This window comes from Artemia sp. Qi Xiang Cuo, chromosome 12, assembly GCF_049724085.1.
Source record: "Artemia sp. Qi Xiang Cuo chromosome 12, ASM4972408v1, whole genome shotgun sequence".
NCBI classification, from domain to species: Eukaryota; Metazoa; Arthropoda; class Branchiopoda; order Anostraca; family Artemiidae; genus Artemia; species Artemia sp. Qi Xiang Cuo.
The window spans coordinates 73,426,776-73,447,675 of NC_142805.1; the positions used below are offsets into that span (position 1 = coordinate 73,426,776).

A 20,900-nucleotide genomic window follows, 5' to 3' on the forward strand; every position below is an offset into this window, starting at 1 on the left:
TTTGATAAACACATTGAAAGAAGATGACGGTGTCGCCTTTTCACCACAAGAAAAAATTGCTTACATCGAATATGCAGACAATGGTACTCTGCTCAAAGCGCTCAGAAAACACAAACTATGATACAAAGAGAATCGAAAAACGGCTAGTGAGACAGGACTCGCGATCAGTATCCCAAAAATAAAGTATTTTCAACCAAATAGAACATTTCTATATACATCAGTGGAGAACCTATTGAGAGGGTGGAAGAGTTCAAATACCTAGTCATCGACAGATGCTAGAGATGGCCACTAGTGAGATTCAAGGCAGAAATATCAAAGCTGAGTCCATCTTTGGCCAGCTCCGCCAACCACTTTCAACTAGAAGGGAAATCAAACTCGGAACGAAACTCGGGAACTACTAAGCATGCGTAGGTTCTATTTTGCTATATGCATTTGAGGCCGGGCTTCTCAAGGTGGAAGAAGAACCTCAGCTTAAATCTTGACCGAAAATTTCTACGGGCTATTAGCGACATGCGGTTGGTGCAAAGACTCAGCAGCCAAGAGCTAATGAAACCAGTAGGCAAAAGCATGACGTTTCCACCATGATCAATAACAGACGTCTTAAGTGTTAAGGTCACGTAATGAGGCACTCAGAAGATACCTTGACACTCCAAGTACTACTAGACCCCAATCCCTGATGGAAGAAAAAAAAACAGGAGGCCAGATGAAATCTTGGCATGACGTCGTCAGAAAGCATGTCAAACAGCTTGGGGGATTTCAAAAGCATGGTCACAATTGGGACAAAGCGCGGCTAGAGTTTCTTCGGCGACTCACAGAAGACAGAACCCAATGGAAGCCTTTTGTACACTAGCTTCTAGGTGCCGAGTTGGGCTGAATAGCCTGTGTCTCGTCTTAAGTATGTTGGCGGTAGAAAAAAAGGTAAAGAAATTTTTTCCAAGAGCTGGGACCTCAATCATGATCAACGAAAACTTAAACCTCATACCTAGAGATACGGATTAGAGTTGGCAATTACCCTAAAAATTGAATAATCTATATTGGTTCTCTAAAGATCCCGGTTACAGTGACCTTTTGTTGCTAGATAAATTTCGTGCCCCCAAAATTTGTAAGAAAATTGAAGCAAACCCTAAATGTGTAAAATATGTGGAAGTACATCATCCCTTACTTGAGATTCGCATTATCAGCAGTTCTTATACGAACCAGGTTCCCCATATTATGCTTCAAAAGGAAATAAAATTATTTTAAGACGAAAAAATCACGGCAAGCAAAAAAAGACACTTACAAAAGCTTTTAAACCCCTTTTTATTTTCACATCAATTTATACAAAAATAAAACGTTGAAATAGACCTCCTAATATAATACAATTTTCTAAAATCTAGCCTATATCAAAATTACCAGAACACCAATGAGCATGACAAATAACGTCCTCCGACCCAAAAGCCCCAAGGCAATGTATTCTATTTATTTTAGAAAGAAAAGAAGAATCCAAAATTCTGAGAGAGAAGATAGAAACTGCTGCAAAAGATGAAGAAGAAAGTTCATACCGTAAGTCTTATGTCGCAGTTAATACATCAAAACATGCGAAAGACCAATATTTCTGATACTTTATTAGGTATTTGCCTAACCTTTAAGTTTTTAACTATTTAATGTCTTTAGACCACGACGAGTGTTGAAATGACATAGTATAAAATAAGATTTAAAAGCAGAACACCAACCATCCAGGTAACGGGGGACCTATCTTACCCTTAATAGGTTAACCAATTCTCACTTTGACTAAGTTCAAATCGCAGTCGGCGTTTATTGCTCAAATTTACTTTATCTATAAAACAAGAATAATACAATAATAGTATTTCTAGATAAATCTGAACAAAATCCGGTGAAAATCCTTAAGCATGGTAAATAAGTTCAAAACTTACTAACCAGCTTGAGATACAGTTGGCCAAAAGCCGTAAATGATAATAAGAAGCGCTTGGAGTTGCCCATAATCTTAACCCCTCCAAAACACAAGAATGGTAGAACACCTCCTGAAAGAAGGCATTCAAGAAAGAGAACAAACAGCTTGCCAAATATATCTAGTAGGCAATGAAGTGAATAAACAAATTTTTAAATGGGCTTTACATGGAGCCATGAGCGATATAGACTATGAGTCACTTGGTTCAATAAGACAATACGAAAGATCCCTCTTATTAGATTAAGAAGGACTTAATTATAGACAAACACATCATGTGCATGTGCCCCCCACACGCCCTCTTTCCCCCAAATGTATCCAATAGAAATTCTAAACAGCATATAACAAGGCCTTTCCCGGAAATCAAAACATGCTCAAAATAGCTCCACAAATTGTCTGATAATCCTATTGAACATTTGCTCCATTTAATTAATCAATTTTCTTTTCTTTTACAGTTGTTACTAGACAATATCCCTTATGCTAGAAATGATCATATAAATAAGCTATGGACACTTAAAAAAGCAAAACATATCCCACTGAAATTGCCCGAATATATGAATTATGTGCCAACAGAGAAATAATGGTAAAAACACAAGAATTTAAGCAGGAAACAGATGAGCCATGGAGATACCATAAAGAAATCTACAAAATTAACTGCGACATTGTACACTTGAAGACGGTGAGTAGTAAGAGTAAACTAAACTATTTACACATTTTGTGATTTTTTCTTATATAGGAGAGTACTTTATAAAGAGTATTCATACTTGGCACATTCCAAAGGGTTATTTGGTACAGGCCTAAGAAGACACCCATAACATATTGCAAAAAAAACACGAAAATTGCACAACAACTTTGCAATAGGTGACAAAGGAAGTTCCAAATCCAAAGTCACCATTTTGTCTTAAAGTAGATGGATTCCATTTAAGACACGTCACAAGTATTGTTACTTTGGACATGTCCTATGTATGGCAACTTTTAACAGAAATGAAATAGCCAGGGTTATTTTGCATTGACATGTTGAGATATCCTGACATCTTGGAAGTCCCTGAGTTAGACTATGAGTACGCGAGAAAAATTGGATTGTATCCTTCAAGTTGGGATAAAAATGAAAAGAGCCGGCAAGAAATGGTATAATGGATTAATGTCATCCATAAAAGTGAAGAGTATATAAAACTGACAAACTGATTAGTCATTCCTCAAATTAGTAGCCTACTTCTTTTACAAAGATGGTCAAAAAGATTGCAAACATGGACAACTACTTGAGAGCAATCAAGAAATGTGGGAGTACACTCATGGTCATAAAAGTTTTTTCGTGTCATATGTTTCTACCCTTGTTTATAGGTGATAACCATCAGGAACCATGCCAGCTCATTTATAAAAGATTTGAGGAAATAGAAGGAAAATACAAAGAGGTAATTTTCATTAGCGTACTCACCGAAAGGCTGTGCTCCAAGGCCAGCATTCGTGTTTATAAAAGATGGACCAAAGCCAGTAGAACCATACGGCCTAAATAATATGCAGCTGTAGAAAAATGGTAAATTAGAATATGAATTGTACATTGCTATATTTAATTATAAGAAAAACACTTTCTAATATTTATTTTTTTCAGGGTGATTCAGGTGGGCCACTTATGTATCAAACGAACAGACGATTGAAGCAAGTAGGAATTGTTTCTTTTGGACCGAGAAGGTGTGGAAGAAAAGCTTTACCTGGAGTTTATACTTTACTCTTACCGTTTTTAGATTGAATTCAAAAAATTATAAAAGGTTAATAATGGAATTGATACTGATTTTTCATTTTTTTTTTTTTCTTGGAAGATTATTTGACTTTTTTCGGCAAATTATTGGCTTAATGAAGCTCTATACTTTTCTTTTTAATTCTAGCTTTTGGTCCTGCCGACACCACTTATTTTAAATGGATTATTCTTTCTACACTATTCAGATTGAAATTAAACACTGAACTACCATTTTTTACAGTCTTAATTATGTATTAATCTCTCAGTTAAGATTATTTGAGAGAAAAGAAGGGCTGAACCCATGTTTTGCACTTACTTAAGGCTTGACAAAGGGTGTTTTCACTATAGAAAAAGCCAAAATCCTTCTAATTCTGTTCTGAAAAAAAAATTCTATAACTGGAAAATTCAGTAGTGAATTTTCGTAGTTTATTTAAGGGATGAGATTTCGCATTCCAAAAAACTTTCAAATTTTTACTTCAAATGTTTTCCATATACTGATAATCAATATAAACTTACAGGGCGATTAGACAGGACCAATGGAAAGCCCTTTTAAGCAGAATATAAAGATATTTATTTTATTTTGAAAAATTTATTTTGCTGACATGTCGGGTCAGAGAGCAAGATGTCATAGGAAAATTAACATTGCGATGGATTTAGGGAGATTAACTTTAAAATCGGCGCAGCAGTTTTCGGATATCGAGACCAACAAACATGTAATGATGGACGGTTCCCCCAAATGGTACTTTCAAGCCCCCTGTTTTTTTTAAATAAGCTGTTCATATCGGGCTTATCAAACACTGAAAGTGGCAATTTGTCCTTAAACAGGGTTTTGCGACAGAGCTTCCGCAGAGCAGCTTGTTTTGATCAATTGGAAATAAAGAACCATCATATGTCTGCTCTTCTTATTTTAGATTTCACTAATCCATTGCCCTCTGAGTCATTTGCTTTACTATCAGGAGCTTTCTCAAGGGAAGCAGCCTGACTTTACATATATATTTTTTTTTAGTTGGATTGGGTTTGTTGTGTGTTGCACCAGCCGCATATACTTCATCTGTGTGCAAATCAATTGTGTGCTTCCTTTTTAAGATAGTATATAAATGTCATGGCAGAGGCTCCCTTAGCCTTTAGAGACCCTCTGCAGAAGTTGCACCTAATACTTTCTTTACTTCCTTTTTCCGTAGGGTACCCAGAGAGATGTCTTGGAACATCCAAGTCGTCATCAGAAAATGACATCATGCTTCTCTTAAAACAAAGGTTGATTCTTAGATTTTTCATAAAATTAGAAGCACCTTCCAGTAGCCTACCATTTTGAAAATTGCACTTCCAGCCAAATAACCTTTTTTACCTTCGTGGCGTGATTAGTGGGAAAGGGGCCAAATGCCTCCTGAGCAGTTTCGTTTGCACAATGAGCCAAGAAAATTTGTCGGCAAATAAAAGAAAAATGACAGCTCCTGACGACCGTTTCCTAGAAACATAGACCATTTGCAGCACAGTATTAATTTTTACGGGCATTTTATTGTCCATACAAGGTGTTTAAGACACAGATACAAGAAATAATACACTGCTTAGTGACAATTTTTTTTTTATTTATTGTGCTGTATGGCAAAAATTACAGTTTTAACCAGAAGATGTGATATCCTACAGAATGGGAAAAGTGTATCAGCATTTTATAAGACTTTGGCCAGTTAGGCCGGAATCAGCTAGTTAGGCCACCTTTTCAACTCTACGCTTTTCCTTGAGAGGGTGGTTTTCATTGATTCTATTTAGAAATGGTTTTATTAACATAAGAAAAAGCATATTTGGCATCTTGAAAAAGCATATCTTGTTATGTTGATGCAATAATACATGCCAGCAAAAACATATATTTCTACTGGACAAGACAGCAATACATTTAAATTCCACTCTGACTAAACATTTAAGAAAATTTGCAATTAATAATCAGTATTTATGATAAATAGGCTAATATGGTAATCATAGCAAGTCACTGTTATCTAGAAGCATAAATTCCATAAAAACCGTTGAATTAAAGTTTTCCCGGTTAAAGGTGCAATATACTCCCCATGTACTGTAGGATACAGAGGCTCTACCAATAGAACCAGGACATACAGTAATAAGTGATTTATTTGTATCCTGCTTCACCTAGACAGTATCTATGCAACTTTGCTGTTCAATTGACTGAATAATATACACTAAAAAATAAGTTGTTTTAGTGGAACAAAACTGCACCTTTACCGTTCTCCTATTTACGCACATGCCTACTCTCATCTGACTTCTAAGGCCTAATTTTGCCTAGCAGAAACAATCTAGCAGCACTATTTGATATGTTAGACACACTGAGTGCTATCATTTTACTTATTTCTGCTTTATATTGACACTCAAATTCCAAAAACTGCAAGGGGCATAACCACACTTCTTAAAAATTTCAAATTATTATTTAAAACACTATTTTGTAAGTTCAAACTTTCTGACTATATCTTTCTCGAATTAATAGAAGTAAAATCGAGAACAGAAAAAAAACAGGTATAAAAAAAAAGAAACAGGAAAAAACTGTTATTATAAAAAACAGAAACAGGACAGGTAAATAGAAAACAGGTCATCTGTTTCTTTTCTGTTTATTTTTTGTAAAAACAGAACAGATAGATGTACTTTAAAAACAGAAAGAGTGCCCATGCTTAGTCCTGTGGTCACGGTCAGTCATAAAGCTCTGAAAGCCTTTTATTTGGTATCTTCAATTGCCTTCAAATAGCTCACAGAACCCATATACTAATTGAGTTACCCGTATTCCATGCCTATCTACATTCCTAGGATGCATGATAGACTATCTATCAACAAGTGAAATGACATCATTTTATACAGTTATAAAAAAATGCTTATGCCAGCTTGGTCTCTCGCTGAGACTATCTATCTGGGTTTTTTCTCCAATTGGCAATCGCGCTCAATTTTTCACCACAGCCCTTCAATTTGATTTGAATCAAAATATTGTCCTTTGATCTGTAAATCCATTTCTCAAGGGTTCACCTTTATAACATAAAGATTAAGAAAGTTCGGCAAAGGGTCCTTTGTAGTGGGGTTGGGTGGATGTATGTATTTCGAAAAATTGTCCAAAGGGATTACTGAGGCTCTGGATCAAATCTCTAAAGTTCCATTTGCCTAATTTACCTACTTTTCAAGATAGCCAGAAGCCCCTCGTCTAGAATTTTAGCTCAAATAGAAACAGTAGAAATGAGTTCAAGAATGTTAACCTTCTTTTGAATCTGACTTACAACAATAGTAGCTATTCATTGCAAAAATGACGAGGACAATAGCAGAGGCAAACACAAGATAATTATTAATATTCAAAATACAAAGCATAGCCTTTAAACGAAAACTTTTAAAAGGAACAAAAGTATATTATTACTATATTAGTACTAAATGTATATTATTAAGGATGGGATCATATTACATGAAATTTTGTCATCAATTTTAACATTTGAAAGCTAGCATTACCTTTCTTCACAAATTGTACAAACAGCGCCCCCCACAAATAAATAAATTAAGGTTAGAAATGATAGTTATTTCTTTTATTTATATCTGGAATTAGTTGTTCAGGAACAGAAAAATTAACTTTAGGAATAAAATTCTTCAAAAAATTAAACTGCAAAATGTTACTTTTTTCCATTCACAGCCACTAGTGAAGACTTTGACATCATCAATAATTACCGCAGCCCTCCTAGATTCACCATTAACACATATTTATACTCAGCTCAATCCATCCGTGTATTTCTATTTGCTTCCATATTAGTGGCAATATATCTAATCATGACTAAAAATAAAACTGGGCATAAAATAGTCCCTAGAATAACTCCACAGAAAACAGAGAGGATCTGAGAAATAAATTTTATATTTCATCAAATAAAAACAATTTGAAAAAAAAACTTCGAACAATCAAATTAGGATTCACAGAAGATTCAACAAATAGTTATTTTTATATTAAAATATGTTATAGAGTTATTAGTCCCTGCGTTATCGTTATTTAACTTTTTAACTATTTTCAGCAAAAGGGCTATATCAAAATTTTGATTGGATGCATTTACGGAAAAAAGGCATGAAGAGGCGGGGCTGATTACCTTCCAATCCCTTTTGAGTCTTAAAAAGGGCACTAGAACTTTTGATTTCCAATTGAATGAAGACACTGAAGAATGAAATCCCTTACTATATAAGTGATTTTAAACAGAAAATTCGAAAAGGGTATCCGCAGTGTGTTTTATCAGCTTGCGAAATACCTGCTAAGCCATCCTCTCTGGCGAAAAAATCGGCAGATATCACCATGTTATGGAGTCGATGATCCCTTAGCTGTGATTTGGGTCAATAGGGAGAAGCTCCCGAGGTGTGTAGACCCCAAACATAGTATACACGAGGCAATAGGCAGCCGTTGGTAAAAGCTGTCCTTTTTATTCTCTGTTTTGCCCAAGTTTTCTTTCTTTCTATTTTTTTTAGATTTTCTTAAAACTAGTTTTTCTTTCTCGATTTTTTTAAATGAATCTATTAATTTAATTAATATTCTTATTTGAAAATTCATTAAAAATTATAATAATTTACTTTATTTTTTCTTTCTCGATCTTTTTAACTTGTGATGTATTAATATAAGTTGTTCTTCATTAGTTGTTTGCAGTTTTCACTTTAGTTTTCTTTACTCCATTCTTTACTCTCCATTCTTTTCTTTACACCAAAACTAACCTGACAATTTTCAATACCCAGATTTATGAATCACTGGTCTTTCTAGCCCATCGCTGTATTTTACTTATAAATAATGGCTTAACTTAAATGTATTTTTAATACACTTGGAAATTAATTTGGTATTATTTACCTGAAGACCATTGTTGCTTGATTCGAGTTCATTTATTCTGGCAGTAAAATTATCTACTTGAAGTCGATGTGGTCCCTTCCTCGATTTCGGAATCATAGTAATTTGACTGTCTTTGAATGCCGGCTTGTAGCTGGCCTATCTGAAACAACAAAAAAAAAACAATGGTGAAATAAAAAAAACTGAAAACTTAAAAAAGCACACTCGAAAAAATAAAATGAAAAAAGTAGAAAAAAGACTAGTAAAAAACTTTTTCATGCCCATTAACTAGGAAAGTTTCCCCAAAGCTTCAATATTTACGTAGATTTTAAATATGCAACCCTATATTTTACGCTGTCCTAGCTGAGTGGTTAGCGCGCTAGTCATGAAATCCTTTGAACGAAAGATCATGAGTCCTTCTGTCGCTGGTTATCTGCCATAGAACGGGGGTCAGTGGCGTGACTCTGTAAGCTCCGCCAGAGTCGACTCAGCTCAAATTGGGTACCGGAAGAAATCTGGAGCGAAAACAAAGGATGGGTGTGTAAAAATACAGGATAGCTGGCCCCCCCATTTCACTTCCTAGCTGATGAAACGGAGATCAGCACCAGCAGTAGAGACTATAAAGTCCAAAGTCTTAAATTATATATATATAGCCACTTTTCAGTTTTTCGCTTCCTGACGTTGATTAAATGATTTTCTGTTACACGGCGCGAGCACTCAATCTTGTGTTGTTTTTCTTTAACTTATTATCGTTTATACTCCAGTTTTGTTTTTTATTATTGTGGGTAAAAGACAAATCACTAAATATGAGGCTGTTAGTTAAGATTTTGAAGCAAAGCGGTCAAACTAGACGTAGAAATCCCATTACTATCATCGTCTAAAATCATCACAAGCAAATTATTCTAAATAACAAATATGGAATGCTGATGGATAATCCAGCAATGGTCAAGTTTTAAAGCTTTTCTCGAAAGAATTAATTTATGTATAAAATTTTTAAATTGCTCTTCCAGGAATTGTATGTTCCTGGTCCTACATTAAGAAACTTAGAAACAAACTTTTTCGCATGCTGACCTATGTTCTGCTTAGCGCAGGTACCAATCTACTGATTCATGCCTTCAGCCGGGAGTGCAATGGTGGTTGGGGCAAACCATCTGACGCTTCCCATGTTTTTCTCCCCAGATTTCTCCAGGTACCCATTAAAAGCTGGGCCAACTCTAGCTAGGCTTACAGAGTCACACCATTGACCCCTGTTCCAGACCAAATAACATGCAACAACAGAACTCGAACCCCTGACTTCAGGATTTCAAGTCTGGAGTGCTAACCACTCGGCTGGAACAGCTCAAATTCGTCAATATGGTGCTGTATTGACTTTTCCAAAACGTAAGATACGTAGACTTATAGAACGCAAAATTTTAAGTAGAACTCAAGTCTAAGTCCCACTGCTGAGGACACGGAAAACAATTTATTTTCTAAGATAACATAAAGTAACATAATGTCACATTTTGTCACAATTATTAATGTTTAATTGACAAGCACCAAAATCACCAAAAAAGGTCATGAACATGAATATCAACGAAATGTGAATCTGCCTTTTTAAATCAAAATGACACTAGCCGATTTGGTGTTCCCACTAATTCGCAAACTAATTTGTTAAAGCTAGAAACCAATGTTTTAAAACTTAACTGGCAATATATGGCAAATTTTTAGTGGCAAGAAATAAAGAAAACATAAATCTTTGCGAGAAAAAAAACATGAAATAAACCTAGAAAAGTGAAAAGCAAGAAAGCCAAAACTTACAGTAGAAAATATATACGCACTTTAAGTCTGGGAGAACCGACAACTGATACTAAATTCCATAGAATCTACAACTATAAGTCCAGCTTTATTAGCTTTAATTTTGAGACCCTTGATAGCAAGAAAATTTTACACTAATAACCGTGAATATCGTAGTGTCCCATGAACTGTCAAAGACAATATATTATTAAACTAAACCTCAAAATCCACGAATATTTTCTAATTCATTTTTCCAATACACAAAACAAAATTATTCACAAGGCAGTAAACTAATAAACAACAAATCCACTTATACACGTAGGTGGGGGTGGGGTCTCTCCTAGCATAGGCCCATAGTTTACACTCTTCCAGAAGCCGGCCGTCATTTTCACTGATTTCAGTTTGCTTACAAAGGCGCACTTCATATACTTCACGTTCATGAACCTTATATATATTCATGTATTTCTCACAAAACAAACATCAACTTATGGTCAACATTAAGAAATTTATTAAAACAAAAAAAAAACGTTAAACAAAAGTTTATATTAAAAAATTTTTAAACATGGAATAATACTGGGATAACACCCTGTAATATTATACCCACAACAAAGGTCATATCCAGGGGAGGGGATTTCGGGTTGTATCCTCCTCCCTCGAATTTTTCCCCGAAAAAAATTGACAAAAATACATGTAAAAATTTTGGATAGGCTACATTTTGTAAAGATTTTTCATACCCCCCCCCCCCCACACAAAGAAAAATAATCTTGGATACTCCATTGCCCACAACAGCAAAAGAAATTAAATATATTTTGAATTTGAACTAAGCTTTAAGTCAAAATTTTGGTTCATAGTAAATGGGGAATTACATACACAAAACAATAAGCTAGAGAAAACGAATTTATTCCTCATTCGACAATGAAGTTGAATTAAAAAAAACAGATAAGACAAAATGGAGAAATATGAAAAAATAATAATTAATGTCGACAAAATTTCTCATTCATGTATTTCTCACAAAACAAACATCAACTTGTAGTCAACATTAAGAAATTTATTAAAACAAAAAAAATGTTAAACAAAAGTTTATATTAAAAATTTTAAAACATTGATACTTGGATAACACCCTTGACTATCAAACCCACAACCAAGGCCATATCCAGGGGAGGAGTTTTCGGGTTTTATCCCACTCCCTCGAAGTTTTCCCCGAAAAAAAAATTGCAAAAAATACCTCTAAATAAATTTGATTGGATCTATTTTTCCCCGCTTTTTTATACCCCCCCCCCCACAAAGACAAAACTTTTGATACTCCATTGCCCACAACAGCAAAAGAAATTAAAGAAATTTTGAATTTGAACTAAGCTTTAAGTCAAAATTTCGGTTTATAGTAAATGGGGAATTACGTACACAAAACAGTAAACTAAAGAAAACAAATTCACTCCTCATTCAATAAAGATAAATTCATGGTCAAAATTTGAAAAAAAAATGCAATTCGTGTTAAATATTTCGGAGTTCTATCAGATTGAAGCTAAATTCTGGTTGAAGACACATTTCACTTCGGAATTTCAGATTTCACTCACCCCATGAAATTAATTTTGGTTTCTGATTTTGGTTTTTGATTATAAAAATACAAACTTAACTCAAAAATGAAGTTGAATTAAAAAAAAACAATAAAATTATAATTTTTTTTAAATTAAAACTAAATTAGGCAAAAAAAACTTGATTGAATACTTGGTTTGCTTCTATTTCAGATTCAAGTATGGAAAACTGTGTCTCTAGTCGGGAATATTTTGTTAGTACTTCCGTATTAGCTTTTACACACTCGAGAAGTGAAGTTAGGTTAATCTTAATGAAATTTACCAAAATAGGATTAAAATAAAATACTTTAGTTTATATAATAATATAATTTTGGGCTATATATTTGCACATTAGGGGGAGGAGGGGTAAAGTAACCTAAGCTTACCCCCTCTCCCCCCCCAGCATAATTTTGCCCCAAATATAATTGTCCAATATAATATATAACCGGGCAATTGTCTTTTCGGCGTTTACAACGGTTTTCTTATATCTTACATTCAGCAACTTCTCGAGTGTGCACTGGCTAATATGGAAGCACCATTTGGTTTAAACTATAAAACAAAGCTTCTTGTCGTTTAATAGGGTTACTAACTTTATGCTTGAGTTACACTATAGTTATATCTATTGATAAAAAAAACTCAATCTTTATGAGTGACATGGGGTTTTGTTGATCTTGGCGCCATAGTTGTGTTTCAGCAGCGGAAAAGTAAAACTGTAAGAAATTAGGGTACTTTTGTCCTATAGCCACCACGCTCAAGATCTTTTATCAAAAAAATGACACAATAACCTGTTTTCATGGTCTTTCATGGTCGTATTTAATATAATGCGGTCTGTGAGGCCCCCCACCCATAATTATTTGTATTAGTTTTCATAATTTTGTTGATAAATTGTTATATTTTCATTTTATTTTGTTTTATTTCATTAGAATTAATCAAACTTCACTTTTCGACGGAACTTGAGCGTGGTGGCTGAAAGACAAAAGTACCAAAGTTTGCAGCAACACTAATTTGCTTCAAGCCGTTCTCTACTTATACCACGTCTTACTAACTTGTCAGAATGCTGCTACAGATACAAAAATTGCTGTTCCAATATTTTCCTGTTTTTGGTAATTTAAAAAAATTACTCCTTACATCCAGATTCTGATTGGTCAATCAAGAATTTTATGGTCTTTATAATGACCTGGGCATTAGTGTTCATTGCGCAATGATACACAATCAAGGAAGGTACTATGTGTATCCTTCATTTACTCCTGGGGCTCAGAAGATTGCACTGACACCTATCTAAATTTGGAAAACTTTAAACATAGTAATTTTAGTATCTTTCTCATTGGCTCTTGTTTCTGGAAATGCAATTCCTATTATTTTAATTTAGTAAGATTATGAGCCAAGGATTTTTTCCAAAATTTAAGAAATAGACAAATCTATAAATCAGGATTGAGCAAAGGTATGAACCTCAAAATGCTTTCCTTTTACGGTCCCTTCAAAGTCCTGTGTAAGCATGGGCAATGTTCTGATTTTCTGAAGCAACAGAAAAAAAATAAACAGGGCTTTAATGAAACAGAACTGAAACAGAACAGGTCAACAAAAAAACAAAAAACCTGTTTCTGTTTCTGTTCTTTGTTAAAAACAGAACATGTCTTTTTTTTGTCTAAAAAACAGCTGTTTTTCGAACACATAAATCTTAAAGAGGAAACAACATTGTAAGTTATAATATATGGTGTATTATCAGTAATATTGCAGCATTTTTCAGCCAAAAAAAAACAGTTTTTAAATAAAGGGAAGAAAACTGTATGTGCACACAACATCATCATCCTTGTTTATGGTTTTTTTCTTCCATTTTCCCGTTCCTTTTTTTCAAAAAATTAACTTTTATGTTTATACTAGTTATTTGAGACGTTTTGAAAATAAAATAATTTCAGTCGTTAAATTACGCAGTCAGATCAAAGCCATTAGTGTTTAAGCGGAGCCCATAGGTGCTTTGGCAGGGGACAGTCTCCCCCTCCAGAACATGCTTTCCCCTTCCCCCGTCCTGATGTTTGGAAGCCATCTGAAACAATATATGAAAGAAGAAAAATGCACGGAGAAATGACACTTCTTGCCACCAAGTCAAAAAATTGTCGTTACCTCGCGGTTTAAAACAACCTTTTAAGATTAATTATTTCCTAGCCAATGTGTGTGAGAGACAAATCAAAAGGAAAATTCATAGTTTAAGGGTACTTCGCATATTTTTACGGCGCTTTAAGCTAGAAAATAATGTTCTAGGCCCTACACCGAATTCATTCTTATTTAAATAAGTACAACGAAATTTCTCAAATTCTGAATTTCAAAGATACTTAGATCCTTTGCTACACAATTTTTTCTTTAAACATTCTCTTTCTTCTCTTAAAAATTTTCAAAGTGATGCAAATATAAGAACAATTGCACTTTTTGATAACTTATTTTAAAAATTTCTGTCGTTTTGCGGAAGAAAATACTTTTCTCCAACCCATACACTTGCTTTATTATAGAAATTGTTACTACTTCAAAATTTTGTTTTAAGAATACGAGTGGGCATGCTTTTGATTATTTAGGCACGTTTTCAGGGTCCATTCCCAAAAGGAAAAGGGGTAGTGACAACCTTGATTATCAATGTTTGAACAAGTGTAACGTGTCTTTGGATAGCTTGTGCTACAACCTCGTTTTTTTTACAGACTCCTAGCTCCCCACTCTTCTTCTCCATTACTTTCACCACCCTCGTCCTTAGACTCTGCATCAGTTTGTTCACATTCTTCAGCAAACGTATCTTCATTTCCGGGTTTTCAGAACATGGAAAAGAAAGACCGTCTGAATCAGTTCACCAGTTGGATCGATATCTTCGACTTCATCAAAAGATTCCAAGCAATCTTCTTCAGGGATGTCATTGGCTAAGCTTCGAGTAGACCAAAATCCAAAAACGGTTGCAACATATGAATGAAGACAATTTTAAAGTTCAGGAAAGGGCTCATGTCCTACAGGCTCTGGTGACATTGTTCCCAGAATCAGTCACAACGCGGAACATCTTATCTGTCATTAAAACTTTTTGATTGCAACTTGGATTGCTGAAAGGATGTTAGTAGTTGTATGAGAATGCTTATGCCTCTTGAAATATGAAAGATAGTGATGCAACCTCTGCTCATTTTTCATCTTCCTGGGGCAATAGGCAGTGATACCTATAGAGCCAGATCCTTTTGCAGACCAGCAGTGAAAAGTCAGGCTTGTCTGAGTGGCAGACCTTAAAGTAGCCTTCTGAACTTTTTTTTCTGGTAGAAAAACTTATGTAACGATGGACGGTTCTCCCAAATGGTGCTTTCAAGCCCCCTGTTTTTTTCTGAATAAGCTGTTTCATATCGGTCTTATGAAATACTGATAGTGGCAATTCTTCCCCAAACAGGGTTTTGCAGAGCTTCCGCCGAGCAACTTGTTTTGATCAATTGGACATACAGAACCATCGTATGTCTGCTCTTCTTATTTTAGATTTCACAAATTCATTGCCCTTTGAGTCATTCGCTTTACTATCAGGAGCTTTCTCAAGGGACACAGCCTGACTTTATATATATATATATATTATATTTTTGATTGGGTTTGTTGTGTGCTGCACCAGCCGCATATACTTTATCTTTGTGCATATCAATTGTGTGCTTCCTTTTAAGATAGTATATAAATGTCATGGCAGAGACTCCCTTAGCCTTTAGAAACACTCTGTAGAAGTTGCTCCTAATACTTTCTTTGTTTTTTTCCGTAGGGTACCCAGAGAGATGTCTTGGAACATCCAAGTCGTCATCAGAAAATGACATCATGCTTGTCTTAAAACAGAGGTTGATTTTAGGATTTCTTCACAAAATTAGAAGCACCTTCCAGTAGCCTACGATTTTGAAAATTGCACTTCCAACCAAATATCTAACCTCTTTTACCTTCGTGGCGTAATTAGGCAGAAAGGGGACAATTGCCTCCTAGCTGGTTTCGATTGTCCAAAGAAAATTTGTCGGCAAATAAAAGCAAAATGACAGCTCCTGGTGACCGTTTCCTAGAAACATAGACCATCTGCAGCACAGTGCAAATTTTTACGGGAATTTTATTATCTTTAAAAGGTGTTTAAGATAAAGATACAATAAACAATATAATGCTTATTGATAATTTTTTTTTTTTAATTTATAGTGTTGTATGGCAAAAATTACCGTATTCACCGGAAGATGTGGTCTCCTACAGAATGAGAAAAGTTTATCAGCATTTTATAATACTTTGGCCAGTTAGACCGGACTCAGCTAGTTAGGCCACTGTTTCAACTCTAGGCTTTTCCTCGAAAGGGTGGTTTTCATTGATTCTATTTAGAGATGGTTTTATTAACATGAGAAAAAGCATATTTGGCATCTTGAAAAAGCATATCTTGTTATGTTGATGCAATAAAACGTGCCAGCAAAAACATATATTTCTACTGGACAAGACTTCAATACTTTTAAATTCCACTCTGACCAAACATTTGAGAGAACTTGCAATTAATAATCAGTATTTATGATAAATAGGCTAATATGGTAATCATAGCAGGTCACTGTTATCTAGAAGCATAAATTCCATAAAAACCGTTGAATTAAAGTTTTCCCGGTTAAAGGTGCAATAAACTCCCCATATACTGTAGGATACAGAGGCTCTACCAATAGAACCAGGACATACAGTAAAAAGTGATTTATTTGTATCCTGCTTCACCTAGACAGTACCTATGCAACTTAGCTATTCAATTAACTGAATAATATACACTAAAAAAAAAGTTGTTTTAGTGGAACAAAACTGCACTTTAACCGTTCTCCTATTTACACACATACCTACTCTCATCTGACTTCTAAGCCCTAATTTTGCCTAGCAGAAACAATCTAGCAGCACTATTTGATATGTTAGACACACTGAGTGCCATCATTTTACTTATTTCTACTTTATATTGACGCTCAAATTCCAAAAACTGCAAGGGGCATAACCACACTTCTTCAAAATTTAAAATTATGATTTAAAACACTATTTTGTAAGTTCAAACTTTCTGACTATATCTTTCTCGAATTAATAGAAGTAAAATCGAGAACAGAAAAAAAACAGGTATAAAAAAAAAGAAACAGGAAAAAATTGTTATTATAAAAAACAGAAACAGGACAGGTAAATAAAAAACAGCTCATCTATCTCTTTTCAGTTTGTTTTTTGTAAAAACAGAACAGATAGATGTACTTTAAAAACAGAAAGAGTGCCCATGCTTAGTCCTGTGGGCATGGTCAGTCATAAAGCTCTGAAAACCTTTTATTTGGGGTATCCAATTGGCTTCAAATGGCTCATAGAACTCATATACTATTTGAGTTACCCTTATTCCATGCCTATCTACATTGATTCTGCCCTAGGATGGCTGATAGACTATCTATCAACAAGTGAAATGACATCATTTTTATACAGTTCTAAAAAAAAGGCTTATGCCAGCTTTGCCTCTCGCTGAGACTTTCTGTCTGGGTTTTTTCTCCAATTAGCAATCGCTCTCAATTTTTTCACCACAGTCCCTCAAGTTGATTTGAATCAAAAGATTCTCATTTGAGCAGTAAATCTATTTCTCAGAAGGCCCTATAGGCAGAAGCCCCTCGTCTAGAATTTTACCTCAAACAGAAGCAGTAGAAATGAGTTCAAGAATGTTAACCTTCTTTTGAATCTGACTTACAACAATAATAGCTATTCATTGCAAAAATGACGAGGACAATAGCAGAGGCAAACACGAGATAATTATTAATATTCAAAATACAAAGCATAGCCTTTAAAACAAAACTTTTAAAAGGAACAAAAGTATATTTTTACTATATTAGTATATTAGTACTAAATGTATATTATTAAGGATGGGATCATATTACATGAAATTTTGTCATCAATTTTAACATTTGAAAGCTAGCATTACCTCTCTTCACAAATTGTACAACCAGCGCCCCCCACAAATAAATAAATTAAGGTTAGAAATGACAGTTATTTCTTTTATTTATATCTGGAATTAGTTGTTCAGGAACAGAAAAATTAATTTTAGGGTTAAAATTCTTCAAAAAATTAAACTGTAAAATGTTACTTTTTTCCATTCACAGCCACTAGTGAAGACTTTGACATCATCAATAATTACCGCAGCCCTCCTAGATTCACCGTTAACACATATTTCTACTCAGCTAAATCCATCAGTGTATTTCTATTTACTTCCATATTAGTGGCAATATTTCTAATCATGACTAAAAATAAAACTGGGCATAACATAGTCCCTAGAATAACTCCACAGAAAACAGAGAGGATCTGAGAGATAAATTTTATATTTCATCAATAAAAATCAATTTGAAAAAAAAACTTCAAACCATCAAATTAGGGTTCACAGAAGATTCAACAAGTAGTTATTTTTATATTAAAATATGTTATAGAGTTATTAGCCCCTGCGTTATTGTTATTTAACTTTTGAACTATTTTCAACAAAAGGGCTATATCAAAATTTTGATTGGATGCATTTACGGAAAAAAGGCATGGGGAGGCGGGGCTGATTACCCTCCAATCCTTTTTGACTCTTAAAAATGTCACTAGAACTTTTGATTTACAATCGAATGAAGACAATGAAGTATAAAATCCCTTACTATACAAGTGATTTTAAACAGAAAATTCGAAAAGGGTATGGGGTGATTCTGTCTCGTAAGCAGTTGTACAAACGCAACATTCTGGCACGAATCTTAGGCCATATCTTCTGTCACCTTTCAGGCCCATATTTATTATTGGTGAGAAAAAACAATCTGCAGTGTGTTTTATAAGCTTGCGAAATACCTGCTAAGCCATCCTCTCTGGCGAAAAAATCGGCAGATATCACCATGTTATGGAGCCGATGATCCCTTAGCTGTGATTTGGGTCAGGAGGGAGAAGCTCCTGAGGTCTTTAGGCCCCACATAAATTATGCACGAGGCAATAGGCAGCCGTTTGTAAAACTTGTTCTTTTTATTCCCTGTTTTGCCCCAGTTTTGTTTCTTTCTATTTTTTTAGATTTTTTTAACCTGGTTTTTCTTTCTCGATTTTTGTAAATGAATCTATTAATTTAATTAATATTCTTATTTGAAAATTTATTAAAAATTATAATAATTTATTTTATTTTTTCTTTCTCGATCTTTTTAACTTGTGATGTATTAATATAAGTTGTTCTTCATTAGTTGTGTTTGCAGTTTTAACTTTAGTTTTCTTTACTCCATTCTTTGCTCTCCATTCTTTTCTTTACACCAAAACTAACCTGACAATTTTCAATACCCAGATTTATAAATCACTGGTCTTTCTAGCCCATCGCTGTATTTTACTTATAAATCTTGGCTTAACTTAAATGTATTTTTAATACACTTGAAAATTAATTTGGTATTATTTACCTGAAGACCATTGTTGCTTGATTCGAGTTCGTTTATTCTGGCAGTAAAATTATCTACTTGAAGTCGATGTGGTCCCTTCCTTGATTTCGGAATCATTGTAATTTGGCTGTCTTTGAATGCCGGCTTGTAGCTGGCCTATCTGAAACAAACAAAAAACAATGGTGAAATAAAAAAAACTGAAAACTGAAACAAGCAGACTGAAAAAAATAAACTGAAAAAAGTAGAAAAAAGACTAGTAAAAAACTTTTTCATGCCCATTAACTAGGAAAGTTTCCACAAAGCTTCATTATTTACGTAGATTTTAAATATGCAACACTATATTTTACGCTGTCCTAGCTGAGTGGTTCGCACACTAGTCATGAAATCTTTTGTACGAAAGAGCACTAGTTCTTCTGTCGCTGGTTATCTGCCATAGAATGGGGGTCAGTGGCGTGACTTTGTAAGCTCCGCCAGAGTCAACTCAGCTCAAATTTGGTACCTGAAGAAATCTGGAGCGAAAACAAAGGATGGGTGCGTAAAAGAACAGGATAGCTGGCCCCCCATTTCACTTCCTAGCTGATGAAACGGAGATCAGCACCAGCAGTAGAGACTATAAAGTCCAAAGTCTTAAATTATATATATATATATATATATATAGCCACTTTTCAGTTTTTCGCTTCCTGACGTTGATTAAATGATTTTCTGTTACACAGCGCGAGCACTCAATCTTGTGTTGTTTTTCTTTAACTTATTATCGTTTATACTCCAGAAGATACATAAACTTATAGAACACAAAATTTTACGTAGAACTCGAGTCTAAATCCCACTGCTGAGGTCACGGAAAACAATTTGTTCTCAAAGATTACATAAAGTAACATAATGTCACATTTTGTCACAATTATTAAATGTTTAATTAACAAGCACCAAAATCGCCAAAAAAGGTCATGAACATGAATATCAACAAAATGTGAATCTGCCTTTTTAGATCAAAATGGCACTAGCCGATTTGGTCTTCCCACTAATTCGCCAACTATTTTGTTAAAGCTAGAAACCAATATTTTAAAACTTAACTGGCCATATATGGCAAATTTTTAGCGGCCAGTAAGAAAGAAAACACAAATCTTTGAGAAAAAAAACATGAAAGAAAGCCAACATTTCCAGTAGAAAATATATACGCACTTTAAGTCTGGGAGAACCTACAACTGATACTAAATTCCATAGAATCTACAACTATAAGTCCAGCTTTATTAACTTTAATTTTGAGTCCCTTGATAGCAAGAAAATTTTACCCCAATGACCGGGAATATCGTAGTGTCCCCTGAACTGTCAAAGACAATATATTATAAAACTAAACCTTAAAAGCCACGACAATTTTCTAATTCATTTTTCCAATAAACAAAACAAAATTATTCACAAGGCAGTGAACGAATAAACCACAAACCCAATTATACACGTATGGGGGGGGGGTCTCTCCTCGCAGAGGCCCAGAGTTTTCTCTCCTTACCAACACTAGTCTTAAGTTATATATTTTGAATGATATCAGCTTGTGATTTAAGTATAATGGCGACCCAGATCAAGTTAGGGTGTAGTTGAAGACACTGTCGGTGAGGTAGGGGGGAGGTTTCAAGCATGCTTCCTTCATTTTTTTCAATTATATATTTACAATGAGACA

At 34.4% G+C, this 20,900-nt stretch overlaps 1 protein-coding gene and 2 long non-coding RNA genes across 5 annotated transcripts in view; 2 read left to right on the plus strand and 1 right to left on the minus strand.

The window, feature by feature from the left end:
* LOC148946492 (uncharacterized) overlaps window positions 1-20,900 on the plus strand; it is a 265,010-nt gene that overhangs the window by 162,365 nt on the left and 81,745 nt on the right. The gene's annotated exons all lie outside the window — the stretch shown is intronic.
* On the minus strand, window positions 1,891-19,384 carry LOC148946494 (uncharacterized). Of its 3 annotated transcripts, none has more exons than XR_016142557.1 (4): window positions 19,250-19,384; window positions 8,527-8,665; window positions 3,381-3,451; window positions 1,891-2,021 (listed from the first exon to the last, which is right to left on the minus strand). It is a non-coding gene; the product is annotated as an uncharacterized LOC148946494 (long non-coding RNA). The 3 variants fall into 3 exon arrangements; XR_016142556.1 differs by having other exon boundaries at window positions 3,381-3,466; XR_016142559.1 differs by lacking the exons at window positions 1,891-2,021; window positions 3,381-3,451 and adding an exon at window positions 5,055-5,145.
* LOC148946495 (phenoloxidase-activating enzyme-like) lies at window positions 2,405-3,960 on the plus strand. The gene is made up of 2 exons (XM_089098089.1): window positions 2,405-2,624; window positions 3,555-3,960. Exons 1-2 carry the CDS (start codon window positions 2,526-2,528, stop codon window positions 3,690-3,692), a joined length of 237 nt encoding a protein of 78 aa, XP_088954215.1. The 5' UTR covers window positions 2,405-2,525; the 3' UTR covers window positions 3,693-3,960.

What these genes read in the sequence shown, in the direction of transcription:
- LOC148946495 (XM_089098089.1), top strand. Translation starts at nt 2,526, where the DNA reads ATGGTAAAAACACAAGAATTTAAGCAGGAAACAGATGAGCCATGGAGA. An exon ending in ACATTGTACACTTGAAGACG is followed by an intron (nt 2,625 to 3,554) that starts GTGAGTAGTAAG and finishes TATTTTTTTCAG; the next exon opens with GGTGATTCAGGTGGGCCACT.